The sequence below is a fragment of the Rhipicephalus microplus genome, chromosome 4 (genome assembly GCF_043290135.1).
Source record: "Rhipicephalus microplus isolate Deutch F79 chromosome 4, USDA_Rmic, whole genome shotgun sequence".
NCBI lineage: Eukaryota > Metazoa > Arthropoda > Arachnida > Ixodida > Ixodidae > Rhipicephalus > Rhipicephalus microplus.
The window spans coordinates 107,912,667-107,925,951 of NC_134703.1; the positions used below are offsets into that span (position 1 = coordinate 107,912,667).

Below are 13,285 nucleotides of genomic sequence, written 5' to 3' on the forward strand. Positions count from 1 at the left end.
TACAAGATGACGAACTCCTCAGCACATGTACGAAGTGCCGCACATGGAAAACACATAGGCAGAAATGGCCGATGCGCCGTGCCGACGCACGTAGGGGGCGGCCATTTTGGAAATGCTGCTGGCAATAGAATGACCGTATCCGTTTTTTTTTCGTACTCAATTCTAACGCGCATGCGATTTATGAACTCGCTTAACCGGAAAAAGGGTGCGCGTTAGATTCCAGTAATTACGGTAGTTGTGAGAATTTTTTGAAACAGTGCCATAGTAGAGGAGTTGCGCACCAATTCTCATGCTATTGAGACCCTCGTTCGTTTCGCCCTTTCCTTCGTCTTCCCACCTGGTCGAGTGCTTCTCCTTGCCGTGCAAAGAGGAAAAGGGGCATGTACAAGTGCCTGTGAGTGGACAAATATGTTTGTAGATGACATGTTGACGTCACGGTGAACACTTTAGGGGACAAGCACTTCTGAAAGGACCAATGAGGAGAAATTGTTTCCTCGAATTTGTGGGGTGCCCGCAGCTCGTAGTGCTGCCGTGTTTGGCTTTGTTGATCGTGATTGCATTCTGAACATGATGTTCACATTTACGTGAAATGTTCAAATATAATTGGAGGTGCACATCTGCCAACACTTCCAAATTGTCCGGGAGACTCTCGAATTTGGACTTAACCTCCCGATTGCTCGAATGTAATCTCAAATCCCCCAAAGAGTGGCCGCCAAAGCAAAGGCCTTTTTTTAATCACGCTTGTAATCACGCCTGCTGCGACAGGTGCGGTGCTGCGGAAAAGCACTCGATACTTCACTTTCAATTCTGTGCAACCATACTGCTAAATATGTATCGTGCGTCTGGGTGAAGGCCGCGGGCCATGAAATGTGCTTGCCATCGTACCATAAGAAGGCGAAGGAAAGGTATCACGACTTTTGCACCTACCTGTCTTGGCCCCCAAATTTTGTACGCTAGCCCTATAAATACGCCGCTGCCTTAGGCGTCAGTTGTGTCATGTGGTTGTGGGGGTCGCATATTTCCCTGAGTACAGTTGGAAGGTCAGTGGCGGTGTCAAAAGCAAAAGAGTACTTGCTTTTGACACCGTTTTATCACAAAGCATGGAAACTCATACCTATCTGAGTTTCCATGCTTTGTGACTTCGCGGAAAGGGGACAAGTATGAATTACGTATCACTTGCGCCTGTGATGTAAGCATTTCGTACGGCAGCAAGGTCGTCTTAAACCGCACATCGCTTCACAGAAGCGTCGGAACTACGTTCGTGTTGTGGAAGAGCAGGGCAACATTGGGAGTTTTTTTCCCAAAAGAGCTGTCAAGGCAGTGAGATCCGTGCAGAGTGACTGTTCACAAGATTTCTTGTTGAAGACAACATGCCGCTGAGCGTTAGTAACCACGCAGGAGTGTCGCTTCGTAAAATGGTCTGGAAGTGTGAGGCCGCGAAGCGGTATGAATGCGGACGTACTAAATGACCTGTCATTTCATTGCTGGGGAAATGGCTGCAGATGCCGAACACACGACACTGACACACCGTGCTTTCGTAATCGCACTGGATGAAAGCAACGGCAGTGGGTCGCAAATGTCGTCTTATTTTCAATTTCCTTTATGTCCCCTCCCCCTGCTGCTGCTGTCTCAAGAATTTTTATTCTGCTAGGTTGCCAGGTATGGATGTGGTTATGGGGGCCGTGTAAATATAAAAAAACTGTGAAATGAACTTTTGCTATTGAACTAAATACATTACTATTGCATGACCCCTTTATTCTCACCCACAGCCGCTTTTCGGGATGGAGTCTTTAGAATAAATGCTTAGTGCATGTTTAAATGTACCATTAATTTTTTGGTTGTACATTTCTCAGTGCGGTTTGGTTTGCCTGTCATATCACGTTTTTCAGGACAACTACGACAAAATGGCGGCTGAGCCCAAACCGAAAAAGCCCCGCAAGAAATCTAAACCTCCTGCGCTGACACGACCTCCCAAACGGGGCAAGAAGAAGAAAAGTGCAGCTGCAGGCATGACATCACCACCTCCGATGGCACACTCTCCATCATCATCATTTTCATCGTGTGTGCCACTCGAGGTGCTCATCCAGTCACCCGCCTCCTCCTCGTCTTCCTCCTCTCCATGCTCCTCACGCTCACCCCCATTCCTTGGTGGCAGTGACTCGTCACCAGCTCTGTTAGCCAGTTTAATGACCCCACAGGGACTGTCTGCCCAAGCGTCTGCAATGACGGCACCACACATAGGTGCAAGTTCCCAGCAACCCCTGCTGCAGATGGTAACGACTGGGTGCCCTGCTGTGCGCATCAAGACAGAGCCGATGTCTCCCGTCATGCTGCACCACTCGCTGCCCTCTTCTTCCACGACACACACGATGCCAGTCTTGACAAGCCACCCCATGCCAAGGTCAACAGCGACAACATCCCACGTTTCAATGGCAGCGGCGGCGGCAGCGCCTCACGTTATGGCAACGACAAGCCGAGCAATCACTGTTCACCACCCACCGCTGCCCGTTGCCACCACTACCACAGCAAGCCAGTTGGTGAGCGCTTCGACAGCAGGCATGCTGCCTGTGGTGACACACCCGTCAGCTACTGCGCACCTGGCAGCTGGTGCACCGGCAGTTGTGCGCCCAGCTGTAGCGAATCCCACACACATGGTGGCACAAGCCATGGTGACAGTACCGCATTCCTCAACCATAGCTTTGGAGCAGCCTGGTGAGTGCCAAGTGAACCATTGTTGCTCTGTACCATAAGGTTACCCACATGCCAGTACCATGGCATTGTGACTGTTCTGTGGCACTATGATAGTTCTTTGTGTTGGCAATGTAGCCGCATGGCCTATTCCTGTAACGCTTGGAACATCATTTCTTCGTAGGAATTTACAGAAATGAATGTATCATTGACAGAAGTGCTCAAAGTTGAACTTTTTATTGAGCAATGTTCTTTAAATGTTATGCCTGTCCTTTAGTACAGTTACTTTTTGGACACTGTTTTTCATGCCGCCAAAAAACTACTAGTGATTACTTAGCCAAGTTTGAAAGGGAGGCGAGAAAGGGAAGGTGGAAGCTTGTGCTGAAAAATTTGTTAACGAGGTGGGTGCTGGAGCAGACGTTTAGGCGAAGGGATTTGTCTGTTTCAAGGCTGCAACTGATTTCCCTAGTATTCACTAGAAGAAATGGCTGAATAAAATTTTTGCAAGTGTGAGTCTGAGCGAGTCCGAAGGGCAAGATATATTTCTTGAGTGAGTCTGAGTGAGGTCCATTGTTTTTTTCCAACCTGTGGTCCTATCCACTGCTTTTCAGCATTAGTATCAGCCTTACCTGGATTCACATCTACTCGCACGTATTCCAAAGTATTACCGTTCAAGAACTTTTTCAAGATTTATAGATCAGAAGCGGGAATTACATAGGTGGTTGCATTGACCTCGCACCCTCCCGTCAATTCTTTCAAAGAAGTTCTTGAAAAATATATCTTATGTTGTCATCTCTTTCAGGAAAAATGTCCTCACTTGTTTTTCGAGCACTCATAACTCACATTTGAAGGTACTATATCATGAGGCATCAAGAAGAGTTCCGACTACGTGAGATATTGTGTAAAAGAGCATTTACACAGAAGTTGAAAAAAAGGCTGATTCTGTACTAATAGCGTGAGTTTGCTCACTCGGATTGAGCCGCGAGTTTGAGTCGGGGCGAGTAATGTCATATGCGACTTCGAGTCCGTCATTCGGGAAAATTTTGGCGAGCCTGAGTCTGATTGAGCTGCAATCGCAAAATATATTTTATGAGTGAGTGTGAGCAAGCTTCGCAAGTTTCACTGACCTATGGGTATGACTGTACATATTTTGTCTCTTGGGGATCGGAGTTGAAAGTATCGAAAATGATTACGTACGTCATGTTACTGTGTTTACTTGCACTGGCTGAAATGTTGTCTACAATATCAAATTTTCATGCTGTCACAAGCAGTGTATTGGTGAAAGAAGACAGCCTGTTAATATTAGATTAAATGGGCATCGTGCGGACACAGCAAAGAAATTACTGAAAGCATGGCACAGCATTTCAATAGGGAGTGTTCGAATAGGAGACCCTCATTGGTTTTGCCTTTTGTGTTGGGTATGCTATTTTTCGACTTTAGGGGAAGCCCCAAAGCTTGCCCCAAGAGCTTTGCGTCAGACAAAGGGGATGGTGCCCGCTGAAGTGACAGCTCTTTGCCAATACTCGAGTAACCTTGAATAGGGGGAGTGTCCAAAGCACGCAGACTCTACACTCAAACCTCATTATAACAAAGTTCTTTCTTACTAGAAAATATGTTCGTTATATCAGAAATTTGGTTATAAAGGTTATTTCCGGCACTGTATATATTATAATGCATTATAATATTAAATTCATTATGCATTTACTTCTGTATCGGTGTCCGTGATATTGAGGTTTGAGTTTATTCGAAAATGCTTAGCTCCTGCTTGACTCAAAGCGAGCGCACGCAATGGGCTTTGGGGCCCTAAACTTATGGGGCCCCTATTCAAGAACTCTTTAGTGTAACAAGTTACAACTTTGACAACCTCAAACACGACATCCTTCGAACTTCCTGTCCCCAAGAGACAGGAAATATTCAGTCATACATTTTTCACAAGTTTAACGCACTCCAGTCAGTGGGTATAAAGTTTCAAAAGGCGCTTGAGTCCATGTGTATGATACAGTGGAAGCTTTACACGACACGTGATGGTGACGGCAAAAACTCTATAGTGTTTATATAATTCCTATCACAAAACTAAAACTATTGTACAATTTAGCTTGGTGTTTGACAAATGCAGCATTGGACAATTGTTGCTTCACAAATGCTGCATAATGCAGCTGCATCTCCTCTGAATCATCTCTCTGGCTGCTTCAGACCTGCTGAAAAAGGCCCTTCTGGCTGCTCTGAGCCAGCTGCAAAAGGCACATTTGCCTGCTTCCAGGACTGCTCCCAAACACATGGACGCTGTTCCACCCTTGTATCAGGGATCATATATATATTTTTTCAGACTTGTTGCATTGAATCCAATCAAAACGCGCGGCCAATGTCGTCTCTCTCACGTGATGAAGCGTCACTTCTGATCACAAAAATAATCGCTGTGTGTTGTTCCAGTCCGAAAGCACTGTGGTTTTTCACTTGAAGTATAATTATGACTGCGTTATTTTTCATGTTAAACTTGTGCTATGACATCAGTGCATTAAATAGCATCAAAAGAAGCCATGAAAATGACACACTTAATTTGTGTCTCAGGGCCCCTTTAAAAACTGTGTTCTCTTGAATGAAAACTTAGATATGTTTAACATTAAAAGATGAAAAGGCAGTAGAGTGTACCAAAGAACAGTGGGGTGGCATGGATAACCCGTGGTAAGTTGGAGTTGGGGAGCCTACATGACGGCTTCCCAGTTGGAGCGCGGCAGAATGGGTACCGAGAGATGGGACGTGCAGCTGGGTATCATTGAAAGTTTAGTGGAGCAACATTTACATTTTGGAGGCATGTAAATGAAATCAGTTTACGCGAAATGGCCTTGGAGATTGATTGTCTTGCAGTGAACATAAATATGGGGTGATGACCTTTCATGTCGAGAAGACCAAATTTCTGTATGGCATGCATTAAATTCTTGCTCGTTGAACAGCAGTAAGGGTTATTATCATTTGGCTTTATTAACGTTTCCAGTTTTCCCTCTTATGACTCTGTGTCTGTATTGGAAACGCATGTATATATAATGCATATGTAAGCAACTGCGAGCTGAGAATGGCATGTCTCTTTTATTGCTCATTCCAGCTGCCACAGTTGTGGGAGCTTTGGGTGCCTCCTCAATGGTTGAGAGTTATGGCTATGTGCCTGTGCTGGCAGCTGCCAGTGGAATCAACTCTGAAACGGTGGCAAAGGAACTTGTGGAAAGAATAGAGCCTGATCTGGCTACGGATCTTGAGAATCAGTTCTCACCAGGTTGGTATTGGACTTGATGGGTGCTGCGATCTGATATATTTGCACAGTAAAGAATTAAATTCTTTTCTTGTTTGTTGTTATTTGGATAGGTGTGAGTTGATGAATTCTGATTAGTTTGCGCTTTATAGATTAGCTGGCTCTGTTGTGGAAGCTACAAGCAGTAACAATTGTGACCTTTACCTCGATACACTCACTGATTTGCTATGCGTAGATTTCCCTGCGACTAAAGTTGTGCACATAGTCAGCATCTTCATTAAGGGAAGTTGGAAGTACCGCAGTCGATTCTAGATATATAGAGCTTGGAGGGGATTGCAAAATAGTTTGACATATCAATAATTCGATATCCCGAATCGTGCCAATATTAGTTCGTAATAAAAACCTGCACACATTTCGGATATTTACCTAAACCTGCTACAAACAGGAGATTACCAATTGATGTATTCAGAAGCTTGGTGTGCAAGCAGAGAGAAGTGCATCGAAAAGCAAAAAAAAAAAGTCATATCGCTGTTGTCATAGGCAAGTCTCTACACTACCCCCTAATGGTCAACATACCTGCCAAGTTTTGAGAATTTCAACCAGTTCTTACGTTTGTACTGTTGTCAGGAAAATCTCCCAGAAATTGAAATTTCTTTGTGTGATCTGGGCGCATTGCCAAAAATGCAGCCCAATCCGATCCAGGCTTTCTGCACTCATCGCATTTTATTCCAAACGAACTTAGGAGGCGACGTACTGTAGAATCCTAATCATGTGAAACCGGCAGATACAAATTCGTGAAATTCCCCCTGCTGAATTCCACAACCTTCATTGGGCCAAAATTTGGATGTTCCGAACGCCTTTTCCCGTAGTAGCAGGTGATATTGAACTTGAGTACCGAAACCGTCAAATGAAAGCCGAGGTCAGCGTGCTCGAAGCTTAGGAAGGATGCGTGCAGCCAGCACACGCACTGTCAGAACTGTAGTTATCGTTTGTTATGGTTTGCTGTGGGTGAAACTGCGGTCGCTCTTATTAACAGGATCATGTATGGTGACAACGCAACTGACTGAACTACGAAAGTGCACGCGCGTCTGACTCTCGACTAGTCAAAGTGACGTTGCTTTTCACAAATGCGGTGGACAAAACCGTGGCAGATGCAATCATAGACTAGTGTTTACTCTGATTGTTATGCTTTTTTTTTACTATGTACACTCAACCCCTTCTGCAATATATTTATACCCTGAGGGCACTATAAATAAATAAATAGAGAAAGAGCAAAAAAATACTTAGTTTTGAAAGCATGTGCGCAGCCAGTGCACGTGGATTGAAAACTGAACTCGTTATTTCCTGCAAGTGCATCCAAGAAACCGCAGTTGCAGTGACGCAAGTGTCACTAGCGACTAATAGCCGAGGGCACGCGGCTAATGCAGCAGTAGATTAGAGGCAATAGAGAGGTAAGAAAGGCTAGAAGCATTTTGGAGTTCCTCTTTAAATAATCTAGCAACATATGTTGTTCCTGTCGATCTGTGTACTTTGGCTATACTTTGGCATTCAGTTTTCAGTTGGTCTTAAGCCAAACTTCAACCTGCGCTTTCCCCTCTGTTCATGTTTGTTTTAGGAAGACGTATGCGAATCCTTTTGACAAAAATTGATTTCGCTTGTTGTTTTGATGATGCAAAATTTTGGGAAATATGAGTATTTTGCCCACTTTTGAGTGCCTTCTCACACCTTCTGCTGTAGTTTGGAACCCTACCCTTGTTTGTCTGGCCACTTTAAGCCATTATAAGACCTTGACGCTAATGCTTACGACCCCCCCCCCATTTTTTCAACTTTTTAGTTTTCTTTTTGTGCAAAAAGGGAGGGGGGATAAATAAATGCGACCTAACCCCCTCTGTTATTTTGCGGTTTTTTCTTTTAGTGCAAAAAGAAAAACGAGGGGATAAATCAATGTGCGGCCCCCCCACCCCGGCAGACGTCTTTCAGATTCAAAATCCTTGAACATGGCAGGTATAAATGAAGAAAGCGAGGCGTGACACCACCTCGAATGATGAGGCAGCTGCGACCGGCATACCTCCCAGTGATACACCTGTGAAGTTTCTCACTCTTTCCCCTGCCCCTGCTGAACTGGGAACAGTTGAGTCTCGAAGCATAAAAGTCGAGTCTAGTTGACTAGTGAATAGATAAATTGAGCGTTGGTAGACACAAAAAAGCTTCACACACTGCTTTGCTGGTGCTCTGTTATAGGGTAATTCTACGAGAGATTGACACGGGTCGAAAAGTTGATATTTTAGATTTGAATGTTTATTTTATATTTTGTGCACATACAACACTGTAGCCTGAAAGTGCACCTCATTTTTTTTATTAACTGCATAGTCTAGGAGAAAAAAAATATTCCACTTATTTTGTACAGAGGGACCAATTTCGTCTCCTGACGACGACGATATAAAAACACAAATATTAGCTTGATGAAGATTATTTTTCTTTAGCAAATGTACGCATAATGAAGAGTGAAGCAGCATTGTTTGAAGCTGGTGTGCTGAAGTAAAGTGTTTCTGAAAAATGTCTGGACAGGTAACATTTTTAAAAGTTGCTTGATTCGAAAATTTTTTCCTTCTAAGCTAATCAAGCTAGTGTTTCATAACTTAGTGAGCTACTACAACAAAATGTTTATCTGTCAATACCGTGGCTGTACCTCAAACACATAATTTTATAAATGGCCTGAAACTTTCAAATTCGTTGACTGTAAATTCTATTGAAAAATCAATATATAAAAAACCCCATCTTCGATTTTTCTTGAACTCTCATAAAACGTTCCTCACAGATGATAGAAATGATAGAAAAACAATATTCAAGAACATATTACATTATTTTATTTGAAGCAACAATATTACGGGGGGAAGTTCCAGCTTTTCGAACATGCACCTAGGCGATAAAGGCATGAGAAATTGAACTAAAAAATGTGGTATTGAGCTTCTGAGTTATTTGAAAAGGATCATATTTACAGAAGGAAAGCAGATTTCTTAAACGCGAATGACCGTTCGAAGCCCGCCCTTCTGAAATGCATCGATTTGCCGTTTCAAGCCAAGGCTTGAGACCCCCAAGTTTTTGGCACCTGAGTTGCTCACCTCGGTTACATGAGGAAGCTATTACAGTCATCTGCTTTTAACGTTTTGGTTCAGAACACTTAAATGGGAATAGGCTCGCGGGAAGAATCACCGAAGCATAACAAATATTGAGATTTAGTAACGCTGCTGCCGCCTCCTTAAAGGGACCAACTGGCCAGAACAGGTGATTAGATTCCGGTGGAAAAGAAAAGTGCGTGCCCCGCTGCGGTGGTCTAGTGGCTAAGGTACTCGGCTGCTTACCCACAGGTCGCGGGATCGAATCCCGGCGGTGGCGGCGGCTGCATTTCCGATGGAGGCGGAAATGCTGTAGGCTCATGTGCTCAGATTTGGGTGCACGTTAAAGAACCCCAGGTGGTCAAAATTCCAGGAGTCCTCCACTACAGCGTCTCCCATAATCATATGGTGGTTTTGGGACGTTAAACCCCACATATCAATCAACCAGGGAAAGTGCGTGATTATGGTAACAGGTGATGACATACTGTTCGCGATATGAGTAGAATTAATATTTTTAAATCACGTTCAAAAGTAACCAAAAGTGGCATGTCGCACCCTTAGTCCAAGAGCCATGAACCACAAATATGAAGTTCTAATAACTAACGAGAATAAGGGCATAAATATGTATGTTGTAGTTGATTTTTGCTTGTTTCTATGCCCGTTACTACGTAAAAAAAGTAGAGCATGAAAATCTGCGCTGCTTTCGTGACTGCAGGAAAACGAGTGCAGTTGCGCATGCGCACGACTGCACGGCGTAGCTCGATTCCTGTCACGTCAGGCGCATTGGAAGAAGCTTGTGAGCTTGTGAATGCGATCGCTGCGGCATGCAAAATGCCGTCGATCTACGGCTTTTTCGAGAATCACTATCACTCATGCATGCTTCTGGTGGTGGCGATGGTGGCGGGCTGTCGGATTTGTTGCTACCGCTGTCATCCTTCGAAGCATGTCGCTCTGGCGCTATTTGATAGGGGTCCGAAATTTGCACAGGCATGCGAGCCGAAATTCGTTCCTTTAACCTGCTCAAGTTGTCAAAAGATGACATATAGAAGCCGTCCAACTACAGCAGCACGTGAAGTGCCATGCGTGAATTGTCAAACACGTGTATACGCGCCGTTTCTTTTTCAAAGATATGGCTTAGCTGGACTTGGCTTAAGTCGAAAAAACAACCTGTGCACGGCCAAAAGTACTTGCATAAGAAGCCCTAGGAAAGTGCTGTAACTTCTGTAAAATAATTTAGCACGCGAGAAAACAATGGTCACGGAACTGCAGGCTTGACAAACATAACATTACGTGTCTGTACTTTTTCACTTTTCATCTCTGCTGCTGTTACACTGGCATATAATCGCTATTGCGATCACATCTACTGTTTGCAGCATGTCTCCTTAAGACTGCATAATCGCCGCAAATAATAAAATTCTGATCATAAATGTTCTATGGCATTTTCCGCGTGGCCATTCTGTGATTAAAAGCTCAGACTGGTAACCTTTTCGTTGCACTCAAGAAAACGGGTACCATAAATATTGGTTGTGGGTCCCTTTAACCTGAACACGGTTTTGCATTTCCTTCCCCGGTCATCTGCTCAACAATTTCATGCGCTAAAGTCACAATTGTAACTTGTGTGAGAGCATTGCACTACGTTCACAAGTGCGGCCACTTCAGCGACCCTCACACTCTCTGTAACTTCAACGCACTCTTGCGGTAAAAGCCCAAGACGTAAAAACGCCCCGCCCCCACTTGTAGGCATTGTATGATATCGTAAGGTTTCAACTATACGAAATGGTAAGAAATCTGTACTTTTAATAAAACATAATTTAGTAAAGACTAGCGAAGCACGACACTTCACCCTCCCACCTAAGCGGCAAGCTTGGGAGTGAATTAAGCTGGCATCTGAAATGATGTTGTAGAAGACCATGTTGCTGAAGAATGTCAAAATGCTCGATGCAAATGGAGATTACCCAGAGATGATTCATTATTTTAAGATTGTTTTAGTGCATATTTTTGCGACGTGTTGCAGGCTTGTGTTTTCGGTGCGTTTGGTCAACGTCACCTAACGATACAAATCATGGTAGTGTTTTGTTAGTGTCAAGCACTGCTGCAAGTCATCTGAAAAATTGCAGCGTTTTGAGTACATCACCGCTTTTGTTCAATGCATTCATTCCTCAGCTTAAGAGGGGATAGGGGAGGAGGTCATTCCATGTGTTCATGTACTACCTTCTGTGGCCCTATGCTGGTGTTAGAGCATTTTAATGCATCGTGTTGTCTGCAAATATGTATGGAGTGCCTTAGAGTGTGTCATTATGTCTTGCTCCTCCAACATTAAAGCTGAACGAAGCCCACCAGAAATGCGCCTTTACAGTAATTTATTTCTCAGTGTGCTAAATCTGCTTCTCCTCTGAGTATGGTCTTGTTCAAATGACTCAGAAGCTCAAGCCCACTTTTTTTAACCCGATTTCTCATGCGTTTATCGCCTAAGTGCATGCTCAAAAAGCTGGAACTTCAACCCGTAATATTGTCGCCGCAAATAAAATAATGCACTGTTTTTTAATATTATTTTTCTATCATCTGTGAGGAACTTTTTATGAAATTTCAAGAAAAATCGAAGATGGTGCTTTTTTAAATATCAATTTTTAATAGAATTTACTGTCAATAAATTTGAAAGTTCCAGGCTATTCATAAAATTATGTGTTTGAGGTACAGCCACGGTGTTGACAGGCAATATTATAAACATTATGTTGTAATAGGTCACTAAGTTATGAAACACTAGCTTTTTCAGCTTAGGAGAAAAAAACTTTCGATGCAAGCAACTTTTAAAAAATGTCACCTGTTCAGACATTTTTCAGGAATGCTTTGCTTTTAGCATGCAAGCTTCAAACAATGCTGCTTCACTCTTCATCCCGTGTACGTTTTCCAGAAAAAACCATCTTCATCAAGCTAATAATTGTGTTTTTGTATAGCGTCGTTAACATTAAAAAAATGACAGGAGACAAAATTGGTCCCTCTGTACAAAATAAGTTGAATATTTTTTTCTCCTAAACTATGCAGTTAATAAAAAATTGAGGTGCGCTTTCGGCTACTGGGTGGTATGTGCACAAAATAAATAATGAACAATCAAATCTAAAATATAAACTTTTCAACCCGTGTCGATCTCTCGTGGAAGCACTCTACAGTATGATACCAGGCTCGAGCATAGTGCATTGAAATGCTTCGTAAATGCAGCAGGCTTCATCCTAAAGATCCCCTAAAGTTACCCTTAAAAATGTACAATGGCTTTGTCCCCCACATTTCTTCATCAAGCTAATATTTGTTTTTATATCATCGTTAACATTACAAAATGACAAGAGAAGAAATTGGTCCTTCTGTACAAAATAAGTTGAATATTTTTTTCTCCTAAACTATGCAGTTAGAAAAAATGAGGTGCACTTTTGGGCTACTGGGTGGTATTTGCACAAAATATAAAATAAACAGTGAGATCTAAAATATCAACTTTTCAACCCGTGTCGATCTCTCGTGGAATCGCCATACAGTGTGATTCTATGCTCGAGCATGATGCATTGAAATGCTTAGTAAATGCAGCAGGCTTAATCCCATAGATCCCCTGAAGTCACCTTTAAAAATGTGCAATGGCATTGTCCTCCACGTTTCCCCTATTACTGGCAGTTTTAGTGTGTGGTGCAGTCATTACTAGCAGTTTTAGTGTGGTGCAGTTCCAACTTTTCCTCTGCCATTAACAAATTTGCACTGCTGCGTATGACCATGTGAAACTTTACTTTTGCAGACACGATAGAAAAATCTTTGGAGCTGCCACTTGATGCAGCGGAACTGGCCAGCCAAGCGACAAAGCTGCTTGAGGAGCATGATTTCACGGAAGTGTTAAATAAAATCTCCGACGATGCTTTCAGCGACTTCTTTGCAGGTAAGCCCTATTTGGTTGTGTCTTGTTCTCTTCAAACGAAAGCAAATAAGATCAAACAGTGTTTAAATAAATAGTAGTGCTGTTACTAGTTCCATTCCTGCAAGTTCTGTACATGTTAGTGAAAAGTCTCTTCAATGCATCTGTAACATGGAATGGCTAGCATGCTGCAAGTTTCATGGAGTTGTAGTTTGTTCAAACATACGTAAATGTTGGGTGCTGAGGTGTTCTAATGTAGCACGATGTGACGCAAAGCTTGTGAAAGCATGATACCGCAAACTCAGTTGAGCTAAATTCTCGCATATGCCGAACCTAGGTGTGCTTGTT

General features: G+C 43.1%; 1 protein-coding gene across 1 annotated transcript in view; it reads left to right on the top strand.

Annotated features, from left to right (window-relative positions):
- LOC119172258 (uncharacterized) overlaps positions 1–13,285 on the top strand; it is a 49,463-nt gene that overhangs the window by 33,162 nt on the left and 3,016 nt on the right. Inside the window, exons 8-10 of the mRNA XM_037423298.2 lie at positions 1,890–2,712; positions 5,789–5,956; positions 12,824–12,961. Of these exons, the coding sequence (XP_037279195.2) occupies positions 1,890–2,712; positions 5,789–5,956; positions 12,824–12,961 (1,129 nt within the window). The remainder of the gene's footprint in view (positions 1–1,889; positions 2,713–5,788; positions 5,957–12,823; positions 12,962–13,285) is intronic.